Here is a 23,662-nt window from a genome sequence, read left to right on the forward strand (position 1 = left end):
AATTGTGCTTTAATATCACTTCTGAGAGATACAAATTGCAGATCCACATGTTTACACATTAACTGCATTTGGCGGATACTTATAGAAGTTTGTTCTTGTGCACCCAGACCTCAATTTCTGGCTTCAAGATCTCTGAATTGTGCAGCTTCAATCCCTTCAGTTGGTTGGGCTTCATCTTTTTCACATGCACTCCTGCTCCCTCCAAATCCTCATAAGCTTTTTCTTCCTTCTCTTTGTCTTGGTCTTCAACCTTTTGTCCGTCTGAGTCGCTTCCAGATGCTCCTGCCACGCTACTGAGAACAGCTTTCATCGGTTCAGCTATTCCCCATAGGGCCACAGTTTGCTCTGTTGGGCGCATGTGCAAACTCTCGCATATGCGCAGTTGTTCCTGTGACGTCTGTAGTTCGATTTTCTTCTTCTGGGCCCCAGCACCATTTTCCCCGGCTCCCCGAAGAGGTGGCACTGGAGTCATATGAATCCTTGCCATCACAGTGCGGGTCACTCTTGGAGGAGGAGGAGGAAGAACTTGAGCCCGAGGCTCCATCATTAAGGTAGGCCCAACTTCTTCAGCTGTATGACCCTCTACTAACTGCTTTCTTAGTCTTTTGAATTTTCCCTTTCCTTGAAGCCATATATCAATTTGAGAATAAATTTCCAAAATTTTTAAGTTTAAGAAAATTTGAAAAAAAAATTTGGGGATCAGTTTTTAATTAATTCTGCCAGGAGAGATGTACTTTCACATCTCCAACCCAAGCCGTTTAACCATGCCCAAGGCTGTATTGGTTTGACATTTTTTTCAAGGCCTTTCCTCTGACGTTGTTGTACTCCTTCAACCTTCTGCTAGAATGTCAGCCCAGATTACTCTGGTACCTGAACTCCTGGCCTACTGAAGGAGTAAGATGCTCCTCTACCTAGTCATTTGGCCACAAAGTCACTCATTTCATAATTCGGCATTAATATACAACAGAAAAAGAAACGGCCTCAACACCAAATGCTGTGGAACACCACTAGCAACTAGCAGCCAACCAGAATATGATCCCGGAATTCTGACTCTCTGCTTCCTGTCAATCAGGCAATGCTCTACCCACACTAGTATGTATATTACCTTGACTCTATCTTTTCTCCCCGGACCAATCCCTCCCCACCTACAATCGTGATACCTCTCATGCCCTCCATCTTTTCAGTGACTTCAGATACCCGAACTGAACCACGATGGATGACCAATCTTTTTTTACCTCCATTTGTCCATACAGAAGGTCTTAAAGCTTTTCACTTCTTTCAGGACAAGAGACCCAGTCACCCTCCACCACTACCCTCCTCACTTTAAACAACTTCTTATTTAACTCATCCCACTTCCTCCAAATCAAAGGAGTAACCATGGGTACCCACATGTGTCCCAGCTACGCCTGCCTTTTTGTGGGCTTTGTGGAGCAATCCATGCTGCAAGCCTAAACAAGTAAGACCCGTTAACTCTTCCTCCAGTATATCAATGACTACATCGGGCCTCCCTCATGCATCCGTGATGAGTTTGTCAACTTCAGCCACTTTGCACCCAACTTCCACCACAATCTCAAGCGCACCTGGTCCATCTCCGACAGCACTCTCCCCTTTCTGGATCTCTCTGTCTTCATCTCAGGAGACAAGCTTTCCACTGACATATATTACAAGCCCACTAATTCCCACAACTACTTTGACTACACCTCCTCTCAACCTTCCCCCTGCAAGGATTCTAACCCCTTCTCTCAATTTCTCCGTCTCTGCCGTATCTATTCCCAAGATGAGGTCTTCCAGTCCAGATCTTTCAAAATGTCTGCCTTCTTCCACAAATGTGACTTTCTTTCCACCACCATAAACTCAGCCCTCACCCGCATCTTCTCCATTTCCCACGCATCTGCCCTGGCCCCTCCTTCCTCCAGGTGCAACAGAGTTCCCTTTATCCTTACCTACCACCCCACAAGCCTCTCCATCCATCACATTATCCTCCAAAATCTACGACACTTACAACAGGAACCCACTACCAGATGCATCTTCCACTCTCCTCCCCTCTCTGCCTTCTGACTCCCTGGTGCACTCCTCCATCCCCACCAATCTTCCCCGGGCACCTTCCCCTGCGGCCACAGGAGGTGTAAAACTTGTGTCCACACCTCCCCCCTCACCATGGTCCAGGATCCCAAAAAGGCCTTTCAAGTGAAGCAATACTTCACTTGTGTATTCGCAGGACTGATTTACTGCATCTGGTGCTCCCTTTGTGGCCTTCTCTTCATCGGAGAGACTGGGCGATCACTTCATTGAGCACCTTCGCTCCGCCTGCACCAGTGACAGAAACCTCCCAGTAGCCACCATTTCAGTTCTGTGTCACACTCCTACTCTCACATGTCTGTCCATGGCCTTATGTACTATCCCACCAAAACCACCAGCAAATTGAAAGAACAACACCTGATTTTCCATCTGGGCACTCTTCAACCGGATGCCATTAACATCGACTTTTCCGGTTTCTGCTAACCTGCTCTCCTCTCCCCCCCCTCCCTTCCCCTTTCCAGTTCTCCCTCCCTTCACCGAGCCACCTCTCCTCCCCTTGATCGCTGCTGTCCCCTCTGTCCCTTCTCCACCTATCACCTCCTGCCTTTGCGACCCCCCCCCCTTACTCTTCTGCTCGGACACCTGCCGTCATTTTTCCATACCTTGATGAAGGGCTCAAGCCTGAAATGTTGGTTATGTATTTTTACCTTTGCTATATAAAGGGCACTGTTTGACCTGCTGAGTTTCTCCAGCATTGTGTGTTTTTACAAGTATGTTTCTTGTATGCCATGGGCTCTTATCTTGGTAAGTAGCTTCATATGAGGCACCTTATCAAATGCCTTCTGAAAATTCAAAATACAACATTCAGTGCACCTCCCTTATCCAACCTGCTTGTCACTTATTCAAAGAATTCCAATAAGTATGTCAAGCAAGATTTTCCCTTTAAAAAACCATGCTGTCTTTGGTCTATCTTGTCATGTGCCTCGAAGTACTCCGTAACCTCAAGCTTGACAATTGACTCCTAACGTCTTCCCAACCACTGACATCAAGCTAACTGGTCTATTATTTCCTTTCTCCTGCCTCTCTCTCTCTCTTCTTGAATAGTGGAGTGACATTTATGATTTTCCAGTCCTCCAGGACCATGCCAGAAACTATTGATTCCTGAAAGATCATTACCAATGCCTCCACAATCTCTATCACTACATCGTTCAGGACCTGAAGGTACAATCCATCTGGTCTGTAAGGTGGGAGACTTATCCACCTTTAGACCATTCAGCTTTCTGAGCACCCTCTCCCTTGAGACTAATGCAAAATACTTATTTAGTTCCTCTACCATTTTCTTGTTATTGCTCAGGCCTAATTTTCTAAAGGTCCTATATCTACTCTCACCTCTTTTATTCTTTATATACTTGACACATTTTTGTATCCTCTTGATATTATTTGCTACCCTACTTTCATACTTCATCCTTTCCCTCCTTATGCTTTTTAGTCACCTTCTGCAAGTTTTTTAAAAACTTCCCAATCCTTTATCTTCCCACTAATTTTGCTTCCTTGTATATCCTCTCTTTTGCTTTCACATTGGCTTTGACTTCCCTACTCAGCTACAGTACTGACTTTTCCATTTGAATATTTGCTCTTTTTTGGTTATGTATTTATCTTGCACCTTCCCCATTTCTTGTAGAAACTCCATCCATTGCTCTTCTTCCCTACTAGTGCCTCCTTCCATTCTAATTTCCTCTCTCATGCCACTATAATTCCCTTTACTAAAATATCGACACATCATATTTTATTTTTTTCCTTGTTAAATCTTAAATTGAATTCATTCGTATTCTGATCACTGCCCCCTAATGGTTCCTTTATTCTAAGCCTTCTTAATCACCTCTGCTGCATTACGCAACACCCAATCTAGTAAAGCCAAACCCTTTGTGGGGGCTCATCAACAAGCTGTTCTAAAGAGCCATTTTTAAAAATAATCTCGAGATCCAGTTCCAACCTAGTTTTCCCAGTTTACTTGCATGTTAAAATTCCCCCGTGACTACCATAACATTGCCCTTCTGACACACCTTTTTTTTTTTGCTGCCTGATCCACTGAGTTCTTCCAGTAGATTGTTTTTTTGTTCTAGATACCAGTTTCTGCAGTATCCTTCACGGCCTGTGTGTCCAAGGAATATCCTTTTTACATAGGGTGGCTGATATCTGGAACTCACTACTGGAAGAGGTGGTGGAATCAGATAACATTCGTTATGTGCAAAAGCAATTTTGGCAGACGCTTGAATAGATGAGGCATAGATAGAATAGTCTTAATATGGATAAATGGGAGGTGAACCGAGTACTCCATGATTCCACGTCCTGTCCTCCTGCAGTATTGTTTCCCAACAGAAAGGAAAAGTTGCAGAATTTCATTGCCTTTAGTTTAAAGCAGTGCACCCTAACATCTACCTCCAGTGACCTGGCTCCAATTTTTCTTTTAAGATAAGAACATAAGAAACAGGATCTGGAGGAGGTAATCTGACCCGTTGAGCCTGCTCCTCTATTCATTAAGATCATGGCTGATTCATCTTTGGACTTGGGTCCACTTCCCCACTTTCTCCCCAACCCTTAATTCCCTGACTATGCAAATATCTGTCTCACAGACTTCAATATATTTAATGAGACAGCCTCTGCTCCTTCCTTTGGTAGAGATTTCTGAGTACTTAAGTACTTTCCCCTTGCAGACCACTTCATCATAGGAATTGTAATTTCACTGTCTGACCTATCAAATATGTAATACATTAAGACCTTTTCCCTCCTTGCAACTTCTCACCCCCATCCCAACCTACTGTCACTTGCAGCTGGAAGCTTTGAAATTGGAGGTGTCACAGCTGACAGCTAAAGCTGCAGAACTGGAGCAGGAGAGCACCCTTCATAAAGAGGAGAAGGGCCAGTTAACAGAGAGAATTGACAACTTCAAGCAGTCCAACGCCGAACTTCTCGCCAAGAAGGAGATGCTTGAACAGGCTGTCCACGATCAGAAGGAAAGGCTGACAGGCCAATTGGACGCCTTGAAACTGGAAATCATGAAGGTGAACAACTCTCTGATGCAAAAGGAACTGGAACTGGAGGAAGAAAAGAAACTGAGGCACCAGCTGGATGAGGAGTCCCAAAGAAAAGAGCAGATGGCTCAGCAGGCTGTTCTTGATCTCCGCTCAAAGCTGGCAACCCTTGGTGAAAGCCTACAAGCAAAAGAGGAGATGCTACACGGATTTGAGAAGCAGCTGGAAGCTGAACGAGAGAACACGTTGCAACAAATAACTGCCCTCAAGCAAGAATCTGAAAGGATTTGCAACGAGAAGATGACCATGGTCAGCCAGTATGAAACCTTGAAAGCAGAAAAGGAGAGTGAAAAGGACAAGCTCAATAAACGGATTCGTTTGTTGGAAGATAACCAGCTGGGCATCGAAAGCCTGGAGAAAGAGAGGAACGAGCTTCTGGAGAAGGTTCAGATGTTGGACATGGAGGTTACAGAGGTGACATCAAAAAACCACAGCCTCCAATCTGCCTGCAATGCCCACAAGCAGAGCCATTCTGTGGAGGTTGCAGCTCTCAAAACCAGGCTGCAGGAGACTGAAGATGAGCTAGAAGAGCACAGAAACAAGTTGAAGGGCCTTGCTGACACGCTGCATAACCAGGAGATGCTTCAGGATCAGCTTGTCTCCCTACAGAAGACCCTCCAGGAGCTGGAGAATGAGAGGAAGCTTTGGGAAGAGGTTCAGGCGCAAGAAGCCAAGAAGCTTTGCCAGCTGACTCAAGAGTTGAAGGAGCTTAAAGAAGAACGTGATCGAGCCAAAGCCCAGTTATCGGATGAGCTGAAGCGTCAAGAGTTGGCTCAGGCTGAGGTGAAGCAGTCCATGGAGAGTTCTGCCATGCTACAGACTAAGCTGTCTGACGCTCTGAGGATGGTTGAAGAGAAGGAAAAAGAAGGAGAGGGATTCCAGCAAGAGGCTGCTTCATGGAAAGAGAAGTTTGAGGCTGCTCAGCAGAAGGGCGTTGAGTTAAACAAAGCAATTGGGAACCTGAAGGAGGTGCTGGAGAAGAGGCAGGCTGAGCTCTTAGAGGAGCGGGCTAAGAGCAGCAAGCTTGAGGTCCGCGTGGGTCAGTTGGAGGCTGAGGGAGAGGGGAAAGTGTGGGTGCCACAGAGAGAGCTCTCGCGACTGGAGGAGAAGGCAGCACTGGAGACCAGAGCAAGGGAGAATGCAGCCAGCTGGCAGCAGAAGTTCGAAGCTGCTCAGGAGGAAGCCTCTCGCCACCTCTCACAGATGGGGGAGGAGGCCAGAAGGAAGTCCGCTGAGCAAGAGCAGGCACAGCTGGAGCTCACCCGCCTGAAGGAACAGTTGAGGCAGGCCAGTGCTGAGCGGGAGGATCAGGTCTGCGAACTCAAGGCGGCCAGAGAGAAGGGGGCGGAGGGCGAGCGGCTGCAGGCCGAGGTTAGGTCGCTGCTCAGTCAGCTAGAGGAGCTGAGGAGAGCAGAGTCGGAGCGTGTGACCCAAGCAGAGGCAGAGCGGCGCGAGTGGCAGGAGGAGCGAGCGAAGACCCAGGCAGAGCTGGAGACTGAGGGAGCGAAGAGAGTAGAGACCGAGGCCAGGATGCAGGGCTCCATCAGTGAGCAACAGGAGCAGATCAGGGTGCTGCAGACCTCTGTGGCAGAAGAAAAAACCCTTAAGGAGGCGTTGAGGGGACAGATGGAAACACTGAAGGAGCAGTGCCAGCTCCAGGAGGCAAAGATTAGCCATCTCCAAGTTCAGGCTGTAGCTGTACAGGGCATGGGCAAGAAGTTGGCCAGCCAGGAGAGCGAGGTGGCACGTCACGTCCAACTCTTGAGCAAGAGGGAGCAGGAGCTGCGGGAGCTGGGCTCCAAGCTGGATGCCAGTCAGGAGGCTGCCCACCAGTACCAGCAGAAGGTGAAATCTGCCGAAGAGGAACTGCGCTCTTCTCGCAGCCTCTGTCAGGAGAGACTGGTCGACATTGAGGCCCTGCGCTCCCAAGTGACTGAGCTGGAGCGCAAGTGTGAACGGCAGCGCAGTGCTCTGGCCCAGCTCGAGACTGAGATGAGCACCCAGGACTCTCGCAGCCAGGAGCATGAGGCAGCGCTGCAGGCCCAGCTTCATGACCTGCTGCAGGAGAAGGAGTCAGCAGAGCGGGTCTGGAGGGAGAAGGTTAATCAACAGCTGGAGCAGCTTGCTCGAGAGAAGGAGAAGACCCGGGCCCTGGAGTTGGAAGTCCCAACCTGGAAGGAGAAATACGTGGGAGAGCAAAGGGAAAACGTGAAGCTGAGAGAGGAAATTACTACAAAGATGGAGGCTGGCAAGAGACTCCAAGAAGCTCTGGACAGCCTCAGAGCAGAACGGGCAGAGCAGAGGGATTCTGCCACAGAGGCCTTGAGGCTGCAGCATGAGACCCTTCAAGCAGAGTCTGCAGCCCTGAAGCTGACCATCCAGAGCCTGCAGGAGCAGTTGGCTGCAGGGGAGAGGGCAGCGCTGGAGCTGAAGTACCAGGCACAAGCCCAGCAGGAAAACTGCTCCCAGAAAGAAGAGGAGCTGGAGCAGCTTCGGGGCGAAGCAGCCAAGATCAGTGCCCGGGCGGATGCAGTTGAGTCTCAGCGTCGGGCAGAGGTCGAGCAGCTGGAGAGGCAGCTTGGCGAGCTGAAGCAGCAACACCTGGCGCAGGAGCAGGAGATCCACCAGCTCCAGCAGACCAGCAGCCAGCTGGCTGCCTCCCTTAGCACGGAGTCAGGCCTAGCTCGCGGGAGACTGGAGGCCGAACTGTCTAAGGTACAGGAGGCCCACTCCAAGCAGCTGAGCTTGCTGGTCTCCCAACACTCGGAGGAACAAGCTGCCAGTAGACAAAGGGAAGAGGAGGGCAGCCGGCGAATGGAGGAGGTGACCAGCAAATACGAGAAGGCAAAGCTTAAGATCCTTGATGACAGGAACAAGTTCCAGGAAGAGCAACAGCAGCTCATCTCACAGGTACTTACGTATATTCATTCTGTGGTAATTATTCAAGGTGAGGGGTGGAAAGTTCAGGCAGACGTCAGGGGTAAGAGAATAGGGGGTACCTGGAATGCATTGCCAGGGTTAGAGGTTGGAGGCTGGGACAATAGGAACATTTAAAAAACTCTTGGACAGACACATGGATGTAAGAAAAATAGAGAATTATGGGTGTACAATCGGGAAGGGATAGATTGTTGTGGGTAGATTTACATCAGTCAGCACAACATGGTGGGTTGAAGGGCCTGTTCTCTGCTGGAATGGTCTAAAGGGATTCAGGTCCAATCCAGGGTCCTTACTATTTCTCATGGAGAAAAGGAAATATTTGTACCCCCTGATTTGTTTCTTCCTTTCCATTTATTTGATGAAGTTACATTCATGGGGTCTTGTCTCACGAACCCCTTTGATTCAGCTTGTTGCATTCAAGGATTTATTTGGTTTGTTACAGATTGCAGATCTGAATCAGAAGCTGGCCCAGCACGACGTGTCGGCTAAAAGCAAGCTACAGAAAGTCATGGTATGTCTCTTTTGCTGAGGATCTAGCCTCACTCACTACTGACTCCTTCAAAATTGAATTAAAGTAGTCCTGTCTGAGATCAAAATCTGTGGTGAATCATGAGTTATGGCAGCTGCAGCTGCTCATTTTTATCAAAAGAGGATAAGTGAATATTTAACTAGCATTAGCATCATATAATATTTAAATAGAATCTGATACTATATATTGTCATATAATGAAACAGAAATGCAGTGTTACACGAGGTTCCCTTTTGTCTGCCTTAAGGCAAAGATTCGCCATTAGCATTGCCGGCGCCACTTATAGTCAGAGAAAAAGAAGCAAGAAGGTCCCCTCAGAGTCTCTAGTGCTCCCATGGGTTCTGCAGAGACTCCAGCTCAGTTCAAACCATCGGCAATCTAAGCCCAGATCCAAACCTCTGACATGACGAGGAAGCCTTCAGCGCCCAGGGGCCTTCAGGAGTCCTTCTTGCCCTCAGCGCCCTCTAATTCAAGTTCATTTCTTTTTTATTGGTTTTTATATTACATACAGTAATATGAAGAAAAGGGAGCGAAACTGAAAATACAATATCAATATGTGTATTTATATATCTCTTCAAACAGTATGAACTCAGTTCCCCCCTCCACTGCACTGGATAAAGACACATCCCAGTTCCGATATATGGTTTACCTGAGCCAGTCTCCAGCAGCCCGTAAGTCTGGTGTGGTCACAGCACAGAAACAGACTATTCAACCCACCATATCTGTGCTGACCTTTTTGCTCATCTGCACTCACCCATTTGCCTGCCTGCATCCTTCTCTGCCTTGCTTATTGAATTATTTTCAACCGAACACACATTTTCTTCATACGTTGATGAAGGACTCAAGCCTAAAATGTTGGTGATGCATCTTGATCTTTTCTACATCACGTATAGTTTTTGACCTGCTGTTTCTCCTGGGGAAAAATGGTCAGTCAAGGTTTCAGGCCTTCATTGGGATGAACAGTCCTGACCCAAACCATTGACTAACCTGCTGAATCCCTCCAGTTTCTCTTTGTTTGCTCAAGGTTCTAGGATCTGTAGTTTTTGTGTTTCTCTTCATTGTCATGGTTCTCACAAAGTACACAAACTATTTTGTAAAATGCTTTATATTGAGAATGTTTGTTGTAATATTGAAGCTTTGCCAGGTCGAGATTGACTGCTAAAATTTCCACAGGCTGTGAAATTGGGTTAGATGGAAGAGAGCAGCACAGCTGAATAAGATGGAGACTGATACTCGGTTCTTCCTGCATTGTATGTGGCAGATATAGGCCTCTCCATTTTGTATTGGATGGTACTAAGACTAGATGTCCATGATACTCCACTCCAATGTGACCATTCTGTCTAAACACAAAATTTGCTTTGTTGTTGCAGGCTCGAGATAACGAGACACAGGAGAAACTGGAGCAGCAGGTGATAGAGCTCCGTACACAGCTCAAAGATAAGGAGGAGACGGTGCAGCATGTCAAGGCCCAGGTTTGTATCTCAGAATATCTCACTGAAAGGCGTTTTTGCTCCATTTACAGACGGACTAGATGGATAATGTTTTGAATTGAATTAAAATGTTTATCTTTGCATCAATTTTCCATGCAAAACAACCTTCAAACAAGAATAAAAAATAACAAAAGTACAGGGGAGTAATGTAAATGTTAGAAATATCAGGGAGTAGAATGATTGTAGTGAATGTAAGGACAGAATCTGCTTTAAGCAGCTCACTAAAATGTCTGCATTCCAATGAGATTCTGATGTACTCCTGTCTATTCAGTTCACTCACTGATGTTGAGTTAGGATATGAAGTTCTAAATCATGTACTTGCAATTTGTTCAGTTTTTCTTTGTTCTAGTAAAACCTCCCCAACGCGCTTCTCGGTAGCATAATCCCAAAATTCTGAGACTGGCTGCAGACAAAGATATTGAGCCAAATGAATTCTGATTGAAAAGCCAATTGGACAGATGTACTGGATAGGAAGGATTACAGGCAGATTTCAACCAGGTTTGGGCAAATACAACGAGCCCAAAATGCCATCTTGGTTGGCATGGTCTAGTTGGGCTGAAGGGCCTGTGTGTTCTGTGTCACTGTGACAATGGGCTTAATTTGGTTGGTCCTGCAAGTTGGAAATGGGCCCTTCAGCCCACATGTCCCTTGGAGAATCTATTTTCACTAATCCCAACTCTCAGCTCTCTGCTGCCATGGTGTTGAAGATGCTCCTTGAAACACAATTTAAATAATATGAGAATCCCTGTCTTCTCCACCCTCTTGGCCAGTGTTTCAGATTTGAACCACCCTGTGGATGAAAAAATCCTAGTGTCTTACCCCTATATCTTAAATCTAATTTTGACACCTCTGCCAAGGGGAAAATATTTTTACTATCTACCCAGTCTATGCCCTTTGTAATTTTATGTACCTCAATCCCCCTCAGCAATTTTGTTCCACAGAAAACAAATCCAGCCTCTCTTCGTGTCTGAAACACTACCCCAGGCTTCTTGCAAGTGGATCTCCTGCACACCTTCTCCACTGTAGTCATGTTCTGCCTACAGCAGCCATTCTTAATGGAGGCCATACAGTCCCCACCTTCCCCATACACCCCCTCGCTCCACCCCCAGAGGCCACATCCTATTTAAAGGAGGGGGTCACAGACTGAAATCATCAAATATTTTTTATGTTGTCGATAGGAATGACTGCTTCACAGGGAAGGGGGCCCATGAACTTTGTGCTGAGTCCGAAGGGGACCATAGTCATAAAAAGGTTGAGAAGAGCTGTCCTACAGCACAGCCTCCAGATCTGTGCACCAACTGTACCCTCACCAGCATTTTGGATGGGTATATCAGAACATCCCTTTTCTTGCTCTCATTAGCTGGCAGGTGGAATGCAAGCGCCTGAGAGACAGAATGGAAGACTGGGATTGGTTTGATATTGATTATTGTTGTACACACATTGACAATGTACAAGTGAACCAAAATTCTTGCTGCAGCCAAACAGGTATTTTTGTAAAAAAAAAACAAACCCAAGTAATATGCATTACTCCAGAATGGAAAGATTTCATAAATATAAAAGATACATAACAAATATTCATAATTACGGTTAGTGCAAACTAGGTATTTTTAAAATTTAAATTAAGGCAAACAGCTCAGTAAATGGCCCTTCCAGCCGATGAGACCACGCCGCCCCAACATGTCATATATTTTGAAGGGTAGGAGGAATCCCGAGCACCCAGAGGAAACCCACGGAACTATTGGGAGAGCATACAAACTTCTTACAGACAGTGGCAGATTTAAGCCTGGGTCGCTGCAGCTGTAATAGTGTTGCGCTAACCTCTACACTAACCATGTTGTCTTTTTGTGGTGTCAGGGTAGTTTATATTTAGAGTAGTAAAGGGAGGTTCGAGAGTCTGATAGCCATTTGGGGGGGGAAAAACTTTTTTTGAACCTGGATGTCTTCAGGTTTCTTTACCTTCCCAAAGGTAGCAGTGAGAAGAGGTTGTGAGCAAAGTGACGTCAGGGCTATTGGGAATATAGTAGAACCTGTTTAAAGGAGTCCAAGGTCATGGAACAGACATTGAAGCAGTGAATGCAGGGGTGAAAGTGAATGACTGGTCAAATTAAGGGAATAAGAAGAGTAGCGGAGGGGTGGGAGCCTCTCTGATGGGAAAGATCAAGCCAGTAAAATACATGCATTGAACATTCCAGCACAGTAACGGGCCCTCCGTCCATCATGTCTGCTAGACGTGATGCCATTTTAAACTAATCCCTTCTGCCTGTGCATCCCTTTATCTCTGCCTGCTCATCTGTCTGTCTTTTAAATATTACTGTTGTACCTGCTTCCTCTCTCTCTCTCTCCTTTTGATGAGGAATCGAGTTGATGTTGGCGCTGATGCACAGTAACATGACCCAACCTTTTAACCTCTTCCCCTTCCTCCACTGAACTGTAGCTGGAGAAGGCAAAGACTCACTACGACAGTAAAAAGATGCTGAACCTTGAGCTGACTGAGAAGCTGGAGGCCCGAGAGAAGAGTATCTCCTCCCTGGAGGAGCAGCTGACTGCAGCGACGCAGGAGGGCGCAGAGTTGCGGGCAGAGTCGGAGAGACTGCGCATGGAGGCACAGCAGGCAGTGAGAGAGGCGAAGGAGGCCAACCAAAAGAATAAGACCCTCTCTGCACAGGTTGGTATAATTGCAGTGGTTACTTGAGAACCTTTAAACTCAATACGAGGGGGGATCTAGGAAATTGAATTAGAAATACCAGTGTTCTAATTGTGTTAGTGAAGCATCTCTTGTTTAAACTAAGATTGCATGTTCCAACGAGCCCTTGAAACTCGAAAGGAACCGAGTTCATGAGGTGGAATGAGGATTCCAGGCCTGTAACAACCTTTCATCTTGCAATTGTGTCCTGCATATCTGTTTCTGATGTTATTGTTTTTTTTTGCCACCATGTTTGGTCAGGTGGAGTTCGCTGACCGACAACTGAGAGAGCTCAATAAGTCACACTTAACTGGTGGCACAATAAGATCTCGTAGCAACACCGGCAGGGGGCCTTCTCAAACCAGAGAGAGCGAAGCAGACTTCAGCAAGGACAGTATTGAGCTGAGTGACTTTGAGGAGCCAACTGTAGTGTGGAACAATGCAGGAACCAGGTAAACGAAAGACTTGTATTTAAGGTTCAAGGTTCCTTTTAATATCATGCAATAATACATTGAAAATGTAACATGAAGTACTTAAGTTTGTCTGCTGTAAGGCAGAAAAAAGTTGCCATTAGTGTTTAGAGAGAGAGAGAAGCAAAAGAGAGTCCCTTCAGAGTCACTGAATGTCCATGGATTCACCTCCAGCACTCGGGCAGCTGCTCAAGTCCCTGTTCGATTTAATGGCAACCTGAGCTCCAGATCCAAACCTCCGACATGATCAGGAAGCCTTCAGTGCCCAATATCCTTCAGGAGCCCTTCTTTCCCTCTGCACCCTCTCAAATCTGGGATCCAAAAACTGGTTTCCATGATCCAGTCTCCAGAGCCCGTGTAGGTCCCCCAACAGCAAGACACCCACAGCCTGCATGAGTTCCTCAGCCACTGAGCCCCTTGATCTTGGATAATCATGAAAATACTTTTTACAGCTTCAGTGCTCGAGGGACAAGTTCCATCAAGTTGGTTTGATAAATGGGCAACAGTCTCACTGATGGTTGCAGGCTAAATATTAGCCCCAGGAAAGCAAACTTTCCTACCCTGTGTGTCAGTATGGAACTTTTATGTTCATCTGGATGCCACTCCAGGACTTAGCCCCTGACAACATGGTACCTGACCTGTATGTTGTTCCCTCAGCACAAGAGTTAAAAAGAAGGCCTGTAGATGGTGGAGTTGAGTGCAGTACACGAATGTGCTGGAGAAACACGTCACACAGCAACCATAGGAAGTAAAGGCTGACCAAAGTTTTCGGCCTGGCCTCTTCGTCAGGAAGAGACGTGAATAAAAAAAAAGACAGAGGGGAAAGGAGGGAGGAAGGGGCAGGGGAGAAAGACTGTTAACAGATCAGAGGTCTTGGTTGGACACAGGTGAGAAGAAAAAAACTGAAAAGGAATGGGGTATAGGGCAGAGGGTAGCTCTAATGGGAGAGGGAAAGAGTGGAGAGCGAGGAGAGAGATGTCCCTATCAGAGATCTACCCTCTCCCCTTATCACCTCAACTTTGTTTCCTCTTATACCCTCCAACCTGTATCCACTTACGACCTCTAACCTGTTAGTCTGTGCTTCCAATCCCCGCACCTTTTTATTCCAGCATCTTTTTGTACTTTTCTCTCTGCACAAATCCCTGCAACTCTGCACCATTCATGCTGTCTTGGCCTCTACCAATCTGCTTGTTTCCAAAATGTCCCCTCTGCCATGGAGACATTTTAACTTCTATTTTCTTCTGTTCCTTAGAAGGGGCAAGGCAAGTTACAAGACCCCCGACGCTGTTCTCAAGGGAAAAAGATCTCTGGCTGGGCAGAAACAAGACTCCCTGGAGTCACTGTACTTCACTCCACTGCCCCATCGTAGCCAATCCAAGATGGACACCAGCCTCTGCTCGCTGGGGGATCTGAGCCTGGACTCGGCCAAGAAAACCCGGTCTGGGCGGAGACGCACCACTCAAGTCATCAACATTCTCATGACAAAGGTATGGATAGAAAGTTTGGGGGAAAGGATCACTGAGGGAGAGTGCTGTAGGTACATTCTTGAGGGATTGGGTCTTGGACTGTGTTGGTGAAGGTTGGCAGAGCCATCCAGAGATTCTACCCGCACCCTCCATCACCAGAACACTGCGTCGTAGAGACTGTCTTTCTGTCTAACTTATCCATGCTGACCAAGTTGGTATTATGGGCTAGTTCTGCCCTTCTAAACCCTTCCAGCCCATGTATCTCTCCAGGTGTATTTTGATCATTGTAATTGGCTTCAAAAGTTAGGGGGAGAATCAGGATTCGTTGTTAATAAACAAGTCATGAAATTCGGGGTTTGCAGAAGCATCACAGACATATTATAACCATCTTATAACATTACTATAAAAATAAAAACAATAATTGTGCATGAAAAGTGAGGCCGTGTCTTTGGTTCATTGATCATTCAGGAATCTGATGGCAGTGGGGAGGAAGCTGTCCTTGTGCCTTTGAGTGCTTGACTTTAGGCTCCTGTACCATTTTCCCAATGGTAGCAGAGTGAAGAGGTGTGGCCTGGGTGGTGGGGTCTTTGAGGACAGAGGCTGCTTTTTTAAGACACCGCCTCATGTAGATGTCCTCGATGGAGTGAAGTCTGGTGCCTGTGATGTTGCAGGCTGAGTTAACTACCCTTTGGAGTTTATTTGTGTCTTGAGAGTTGGCGCCTCCATACCAGTGATGCAACCAGCCAGAATGCTCTCTACAGCTGTAGAGGTTTACAAGTCTTTGGTGACCTACCGAATCTCCTCAGACACCTCACAAAGTATAGATGCTGGCCAACCTTCTTTGTGATTGCATCAACTTGGAGGCTCCAGGACAGATCCTCAGATTTGTTGACATCCAGGAATTTGAAGTTCTTGCCCTCTCCACTACTGTGCACTTGATGAGGACTGGGCCGTGTTCCCCTGACTCCCTCCTGATTGAAGTCTCCCACAATGATCGGGAAGGCATTCAGATGTGCTGTCTCAAGGCTGTTTATCACAGTGTTCAGTCCCTCCAGTGCCAGCCTGACGTTAGCCAGGGGCGGAATGTACAGTGCGACCAGGTTGATCCCCAGATATTCCAGGTCGGGAGAGCAGGACTGGGACATGCCCGTCATGTCTGTGAACAACAATGAATTGATGATAACACAAACACTGCCTCTCCAGTTTTTCCGGACACCGGTGTTCGATCAGCACAATGGAGGGTGTAGCCCTTGGACTGCAGCATTGTATTCGGAATGTCTTCATTTAGCTGTTTCCGTAAAGCACATCACACAACACTCCCTGATGTCTCTCCGATGCTGAAGTCTGGCTTGGAGTTCATCAAGTTTGTTCTCTAAAGACTGTACATTGCCCAGGAGGATGGTAGGGAGCAGAAACCTCAGGTCCCAGCTTCTTAGCTTGACCTGTAGCCCCCCCCCCCCCCACCTCTGCATCCACATAGTCAGGTCTGCTGCTGGAGTTGTTGTGGTACCTGCTTGAGCTGTTTAAAAACTCCAGAGTTGTTGTTGTACCTGCGTGAGTTGTTTAAAGGCTGGGCAGTAGGAAAATGGATCAGCTCATGATTGAATTGTGGGGAAAACATGATGGGCTGAATAGCCTATTTCTGCTCCCTCTTAAGCCTCTCTCCTTTCACCTTATTCCATGCTCTTGCGTTCTAGAATAATCTACCCGGGGAAAATTCCATAAGACCATAATATATAGGAGCATGGAGTTCGCTCTGCCATTTCACCCTTTGAAAAATGTCCACTTTTAACCTTAAATGTCTGATCTCATACTTTGAAACTGTTTCCTTGTTCTGGACTCCTTGCCTTACTAATAATTTGACTGCCAGGCTAGAACCATTTTTCTATCCCTACAATAACTTAGATTGGGGTTAAAGGCTGATCTTAGAATAATGCTGGTATCCTAAGAATGAATTAAATGAAAGAACAAATGATTTTGAGCTACTACACTGTATTTTCTGTTGACTGAGAGTTGCGTATGTTGATGTTCTCTTTTTAAAACCATGTACTAATCACAGTTCTATGGCCTTCTTCCCAGAAGCAGACTGTTGACTACGAGGAGCCCAGTACTTCACGCCACGACATCCAGACCTCTACTTCCCAGACCAACGTGTCAGACCAGCATTCTCAGGGGCGCTGGAAGAGTCGAGCAGCTTCTGCCACCTCTCTGCCTGCCAACTTCCACTCTATGGCCCAGCACTCACTGGACAGCAGTAACATCACAGAGGATGTTGGCACTGCTACCTTGATGAACCTCCCGGGATTCCGGCCTACCACCAGAAGGTCCTCCAGGCTGTCCGCATTTGGCCCAATTGCCTCAAGTATGTTTGTGGAGGAAGACGGGTAATGAGAGCTAAAATGATCACGACTGATATGTATGTGGGTAAAGACAAAAATAGACTGAGGGATGAAGACGGGTAATGAGAGTAAAAATGATCACGATTGATATGTATGCAGGTAAAGAGGTATAAGAGTGAATAGAGACAATGTGCATACGTGAATGTATCTGTACTTAGAGGAAAATATAGATAGTATAGACAAGAATTAATAAGGGAAGGTAATGGAATAGAGAGAATAAGGAGGGAATTAAAAGAGGGACCTTTGTGACATATGAAAAGTGAAATCTTTTCTGGGGGAGGCGGGGTGGGGGGAAATAGCGGTCACTGCAAAATCAGTTGACGCTTGCGAGTGGATTCGCAAATCCAAATGGAGAGGGGAGATGTGGTTGTCCGACAAGGGATAAAGGACAACTCAGGAGGTGAAGGGGAGATTGGGGATAAATAAGATAGAAATAGGAGAATAAGGAAAATGTTAGATGTTGTAGGAATGTTGTCTTAGAAAGAGTTGAAAATAAGAAAACAGAAATGGAAAAGGAGGAAAGGTAATGATGGAAAAACGGAAAGAGAAGATAAACAAAATATAAAAGGGCTACGCTGAACTATATGTCTTTAAATATTAATGGAATACATAACCAAATTAAAAGGAAGAAACTACCAAATTTAAATGAATAAATGTATTCCATTAGAAAAAATAACATATTGGTTAAGAAATAATATTGAAATATTCGAACAAGTATAGGAGCCTTACATTAAATACAATAGCGAAAACCTACCGGGGACAAACATTACCTAAGTTGATGGAAGGAGAAGGAAAGAAAAGAATGGACTCAGTAGAATTTCTGGTGTATTTTTGTTGAATGACAACATTGTCTGACTGGCTTAATGCAACCTAGATTGTATACCTAAAATGGATGAGGGGGGGGGTGGGGGGGTGGTTTGGGAGGAAAGGGGGGGGGGAGAAAAAGTCACTGTATATGTGTGAAAAAGAAATAGTGTATATCATGGCTAATGTGATTTATGGTGTGAAAAATAAAAAAAAAAAAAAAATATAATTAAAAAAAAGTATGTTTGTGGGGAAAAAGAATGGGGTTTTGGATTCATTCAAGGCATGTGGGCATCACAAGTGAAGCAGCACTCAGTTGCCCATCCCTAATCCCCTAAAGAAAGTGGTGGTGAGCTGCCATCCTGAACATCCAGTCATTGAGGTGTGGCTCTACCCACAATACTTTTAGGAAGAGCGATTTTTGACCCAGTGATGGTGAGATGGTGATGATGTGTTTCCAAATCCGGATGGTGCGTGACTTGGAAGGCAAATTCCAGATGGCCCATTTGCTATGCTTTTATCCTGGCTTGTAGAGCTGGCCTGTTGGAAGTTACAGTCAATCTAAGGAGACTTGGGGAGTTGCTGCAATGCATCCTGCAGACAGTCAACAACTTGGAGAGAATGTGGCCATGTTTACAGGATCCAAGTTATAGGGAAAGGTTAAATAAGTTGGGTCTTTATTCTTTGGAGTGTCGAAGGTTGAGAGGGGATTTGATTGCAGTATTTAAATGATTAGGGGAAAAGATAGAGTAGGCTTTTTCCTTTAAGAAAGGGGGAGATACAAACGAGAGGACATGAGCTGAGAGCTAGGAGGCAAAAGTTTAGAGGACACATGAGGGGGGACTTCTTCACTCAGAGAGTGGAGGGTGTGTGGAACGAGCTTCCAGACAAAGTGGTGGAGGCAGGTTCGATATTAGCATTTAAGGAGAAGTTGGACATGGACGGGAAGGAATGGAGGGTCACGGGGCGAGTGGAGGTCAGTGGGGTTAGGTGGGAGAAAGGGCTTGGCATGGACTAGAAGGGCCAACCAAGTTGGCCTGTTTCTTTGTTGTAATTGGTTATATCTGTTAAGTGGATTGCCTCCCTTATCTGGCAGCAATGTGTCTGTGGAAACTCTAATGGATTAATTTGCCTTCCTCACATCCATTTCCCCTCTGCCCAATTAGGTTCCAGTGCATTGTACCCAGGAGGGTGCCAGGATGAGCCTGACCAGTTGGACGACTGGAATCGGATTGCCGAACTGCAACGTCGGAATGGAGTCTGTCCTCCACATCTGAAGACCTCCTACCCTCTCGAATCCAGTGTAAGATTGAGAGCCACCTCATGGCACCTTCATCCTCTTATCGCAGAGAAATGTACTTTTGTCTCTTCACTATTGAAACACTGCAATGCAACTATTGGGGTCTGTGTTAGCTCTTCAGGGTATCGAGTGCAGGAGCTGGGATGTCATATTACAATGGTGCAAGATGTTGTTGGTGAGATCACATTTGGAGTACTGTGTAGTTTTGCTCACAAGTACGATAAGAAAAATGTGTTAAACTGGAAAGGGTGCAGAAAAGAATCTCGAAGATGTTAGTGGACTGGAGGGCTTGAGCTTTTAGAGGCTGAATAAGCTAGGACATTTTTTTCCCTGGAGCAAAGGAGGCTGGGGTGACCTTTTAGGTATATAAAATTATGAGAGGCGTAAAGTGAATGATCATTTGACTGCTCTTGGGCTGTTCTTGGAATTCAAAAGAATGATTTTTACAATTTTTTTTAGATTTAGGCATACAACATGGTAACAGGCCCCAATTAATCTACAATCACTGGTGCATTTTGAACAGTGGGAGAAAACTGGAGCCCATGGGGAACCCACACGGACGCAGGGAAAACGTATCGGTATGGACTATAGGGGCTGAGATGGCCTGTTTCCGTACTGTAATGGTTATATGGTATAAACTCCTTACAGTCAGCACCGGATTCGAACCCTGGTCCCGATCACTGGAGCTGTAATGGTGATGCACTAACCTCACTAACTGTGCCACCATCAGGTCAATAAGGGGGGACCTCAGAAGCATTTTGAATGTTGAACGCCTGGATAGAGTAGATGTGGCAAAGTTGTTTCCCATGGTAGGGGAGTCTTGGACAAAAGGGCACAACTTCTGAACTGAAGGACGCCCATTTAAAACAGAGATGCGGTGGAATTTCTTTACCTAGAGAGTAGTGAATCTCGAATTTGCTGCCATGGAGGCCAGGTCATTGTGTGTAATTCAGGCAGAGATTGATAGCTCTCTGAATAGTCAGGGTATGAAAGATTATGGGGAGAAGGCCAGAGAGTGGGGCTGAGTGGGAGAATGGATCAGCTCATGATGGAATGATGGAGTGGACTCAATGGGCTGAATGGCCTACTTCTGTTCCTATATCTTGTGGTCTTTTGAATAAATTTTGCCAGGTGCCTAAATATTTTCTCATTCCTCTCCATCTTTGCCAAAGATTTAAAATTTGTAGAGAAATTTGATCAAGTTCATTGTCCTAAAGAGCCTCACAAGGTCTGTATTTTCCCTCCAGCAATTCCAAGGATGGTGGTAATGAGCGTCCTGCAGCCTATTTTACAACAGAAGGCTTTCCCTTCTCTGGAAGGCAGTTTGGGATCGGCAGTGAATGCCAGTGCAGGGACTCATCAGCATTATTCAGTAAATCCTTGTACTAAGTGATACAAATCCCATGCTGCAATGCAAAGCCTCCTGAAATATTATTAAAGGTGTGTTGTTTCTCCCTGTCCCTCACCAGACTGCTGCCACCGAAACTGGGCTCACTGAGGACGAACTGAGGCTTGGAGACCCCAACGAGACTCTGCGTCGGGCTACTCTGCTGCCCAAGGAGATCAGTGGTGTCCGCCTGAGGAGCCTGGCCTCGGATTCCCTTGATCCCAACTGGAAGGGAGTCACCACTCGCCAGCGTAAACGGCTGTCCGAGGAGTCACACCAGGGGTTGGGCACTCCTGAGGTAAGGAATACCTGAGCCTGACGGCCCTTGTTCTTTGCTTGGACAGCTTGCTTATTGTAGAGTATTGCCCTCGTGGCGGAGTATTGCTCTCGTTCTTGACGGCATGCTCTTGAGTAGTTCCTTGCATGGAGACATCTTGTGCATTTTCACAGACTTCACAGTGGGTTTATTCTTCAAGTGTGTTTATGCTGTTCAAGCAAAGTGAAGGACAGTGAGATCCCCAAAAACTACGATGTAAACAGCCCCATTGCTTTCTCAGGCAGGTCAATGTAATCCCACATTGCCCAGCTAAAGAGCAGAAGAGTTAACCATATAATCGTATAACCATATAACCACTTACAGCACAGAACAGGCCAGTTCGGCCCTACTAGTCCATGCCGTAACAAATTCCCACCCTCCTAGTCCCACTGACCAGCACCCGGTCCATACCCCTCCAGTTCTCTAACCAATGATCCCGCCTCAACTACATCTGCCGGAAGCTCATTCCACATCCCCACCACCCTCTGCGTAAAGAAATTTCCCCTCATGTTCCCCTTATAATTTTCCCCCTTCAATCTTAAACCATGTCCTCTAGTTTGAATCTCCCCCTTTCTTAATTGAAAAAGCCTATCCACATTTACTCTGTCTGTCCCTTTTAAAATCTTAAACACCTCTATCAAGTCCCCTCTCAATTTTCTACGCTCCAGAGAAAAAAGCCCCAGTCTGCACAACCTTTCCCTGGAACTCAGACCCTGAAATCCTGTCAACATTCTCGTGAACCTTCTCTGCACTCTCTCTATTTTGTTTATATCTTTCCTATAATTTGGTGACCAAAACTGTACACAGTACTCCAAATTTGGCCTCACCAATGCCTTGTACAATTTCATCATAACCTCCCTACCTTTGAATTCAATACTCCGATTTATGAAGGCCAACATTCCAAATGCCTTCTTCACCACACCATCAGCCTTGTATCAGCCTTGAGGGTACTATTTACCACAACTCCTAAATCCCTAGTCCTATTACAAAAAGAATGAAGCTTTGGAGAGGAAGCAGAGGAGATTGACCAGGATGTTGCTTGAATTAAAGAGCCTATCTTATGAGGCAATGTTAACAGAGCTTGGGCTTTTCTCTTTGGGGTGAAGAAAGATAAGAGGTGACTTGATAAAGCACATCATGATTAAGAGGCATTATATAAGAGCGAGGGCAGCAGCACCTTTTTTCTCGGGCGACAGTAGCAAATACCAGATAATATCTGTTTACGGTGAGGGGAGGAAGGTTATGGGGAGATGTCAGGGGTAAGTGTTTTAAAACAGAAGTGGGTGCCTGGAATGCATTTCTGAGGCTGGTGGAGAAGGGACATTTAAACACATGAATGCAAGAAAAATAGAGGGTTATCGGTGTGAGATAGGGAAGGTTTTGTTTGCTGTATAGGTTTATATAGGTCGACACAACATCATGGGCCAAGGGGCCTGTACTGTGCTGTAATGTTCTATGTTCTAATGTACCTAGTACATCGAGGAGAGTTCCTTTCACGAACAGTCCAGCAAGTCAACTCTAACCTACATCAGTACTTAGAAGAGCCCATTACGGTGTTTAGTGTTACAGTGAAAGGATCAAGAAGTTCATCACAAGAGCAGCATGAGATCACTATTGTGAGGTTCATTCATGAGCCTGATGCCTGCAAGGAAGAAACTGCCCTTAAACCTGTGGGCGTGCAATTTTTCCACCCGTGAGAATGCTCCCCAAGGGGTGTAGAGGAGTGTGTGTCTGAGGTATGAGGGTTCCTTCAGAGCTTTGGCTGCCTTTCCCAGGCTGCAGAAGATGCAGATGGAGGGAGCTTTGCATGTTGGTCTGAACTGTGTTTGCCACCTACTGACTTTGCTTCCAGTTGACTCCTCTTCAAAGTCTCAAATTTTCCATAATTTGCCAGGCGAAGAAGCAACTGAGCTGCTTTCCACACCCCTTGAGCCCAAAGGAGAAAGAGGAGCAAAGCCGGGCAAAATTCGACAACAGATCCAAACGTTTGACTCAGAATAAGGGCCGGAATCAGGTGTGTTTCTCCATAGGCTAGCTTTACATCGAAAGAAAGAATCAGCATTTCTAATCCCTGGTGCCCTGGATTTACTGTTCATTCCACATCACAACTACAATGTGATCTGGTCCAGAGAGATCTCTTCACACTGGCAGTGTGAAGAGATTCCACTCATTTAAAGGTGGTGGCCTCTTCCAAATCTCTGATACCAAGTACCAACTTGGGGACCATTTCACAGAGCAATGGCCACCCTGAGCACCCGGCTGCTGTCATTTCAACCCCCCTTCCCGTTCCCACACTGTCCTGGGTCTTCTTCACTGTCGAACTGTGGCCCAACGAAAACTAGAGCAGCCATCCTCAACATGGCCCATACAGCCACCCTGGAGGCCACAGCACATTTAAGTGGGGGGGGGGGGGCCACCACAAACTGAAATCATTAAAAAAATTATGTAGTTGGTAGGAGAGAAGTACGGGGGAAAAAAACAACTAAATTTGACACCTTTGCAGAAAAGGGGACCCGTGAACTTTGAGCAGAGTCCAAAGGGTGCCATAGCCAAATATAATGTTGAGAATGGGTGAACAAGGGGAACACCACCAACTTTTGGGGTGGCACGGTTAGTGGAATGCTGTTACAGTGCCATCGACTGGGGTTCAAATCCCACACTGCCTGTAAGGAATTTGTAATTCTTTCCGTGTCTGCGTGGGTTTCCTCCGGGTGCTCCGGTTTCCTCCCACCCTTCAAAATGTACTGGGGTTGTAGGTTAATTGGGTGTTA

General features: G+C 46.2%; 1 protein-coding gene across 8 annotated transcripts in view; it reads left to right on the forward strand.

The window, feature by feature from the left end:
• LOC138739676 (nuclear mitotic apparatus protein 1-like) overlaps positions 1 to 23,662 on the forward strand; it is a 173,207-nt gene that overhangs the window by 146,595 nt on the left and 2,950 nt on the right. For 7 of the 8 annotated variants that reach the window (XM_069892221.1, XM_069892217.1, XM_069892222.1 and 4 more), the window contains 10 exons: positions 4,851 to 8,021; positions 8,491 to 8,559; positions 9,947 to 10,048; positions 12,501 to 12,731; positions 13,011 to 13,201; positions 14,472 to 14,706; positions 16,765 to 17,047; positions 19,055 to 19,191; positions 20,658 to 20,873; positions 22,786 to 22,905. In XM_069892221.1, coding sequence (XP_069748322.1) covers positions 4,851 to 8,021; positions 8,491 to 8,559; positions 9,947 to 10,048; positions 12,501 to 12,731; positions 13,011 to 13,201; positions 14,472 to 14,706; positions 16,765 to 17,047; positions 19,055 to 19,191; positions 20,658 to 20,873; positions 22,786 to 22,905 — 4,755 coding nt within the window. The remainder of the gene's footprint in view (positions 1 to 4,850; positions 8,022 to 8,490; positions 8,560 to 9,946; positions 10,049 to 12,500; positions 12,732 to 13,010; positions 13,202 to 14,471; positions 14,707 to 16,764; positions 17,048 to 19,054; positions 19,192 to 20,657; positions 20,874 to 22,785; positions 22,906 to 23,662) is intronic. The other variant, XM_069892218.1, reaches the window with a different exon arrangement.

This window comes from Narcine bancroftii, chromosome 7, assembly GCF_036971445.1.
Source record: "Narcine bancroftii isolate sNarBan1 chromosome 7, sNarBan1.hap1, whole genome shotgun sequence".
NCBI lineage: Eukaryota > Metazoa > Chordata > Chondrichthyes > Torpediniformes > Narcinidae > Narcine > Narcine bancroftii.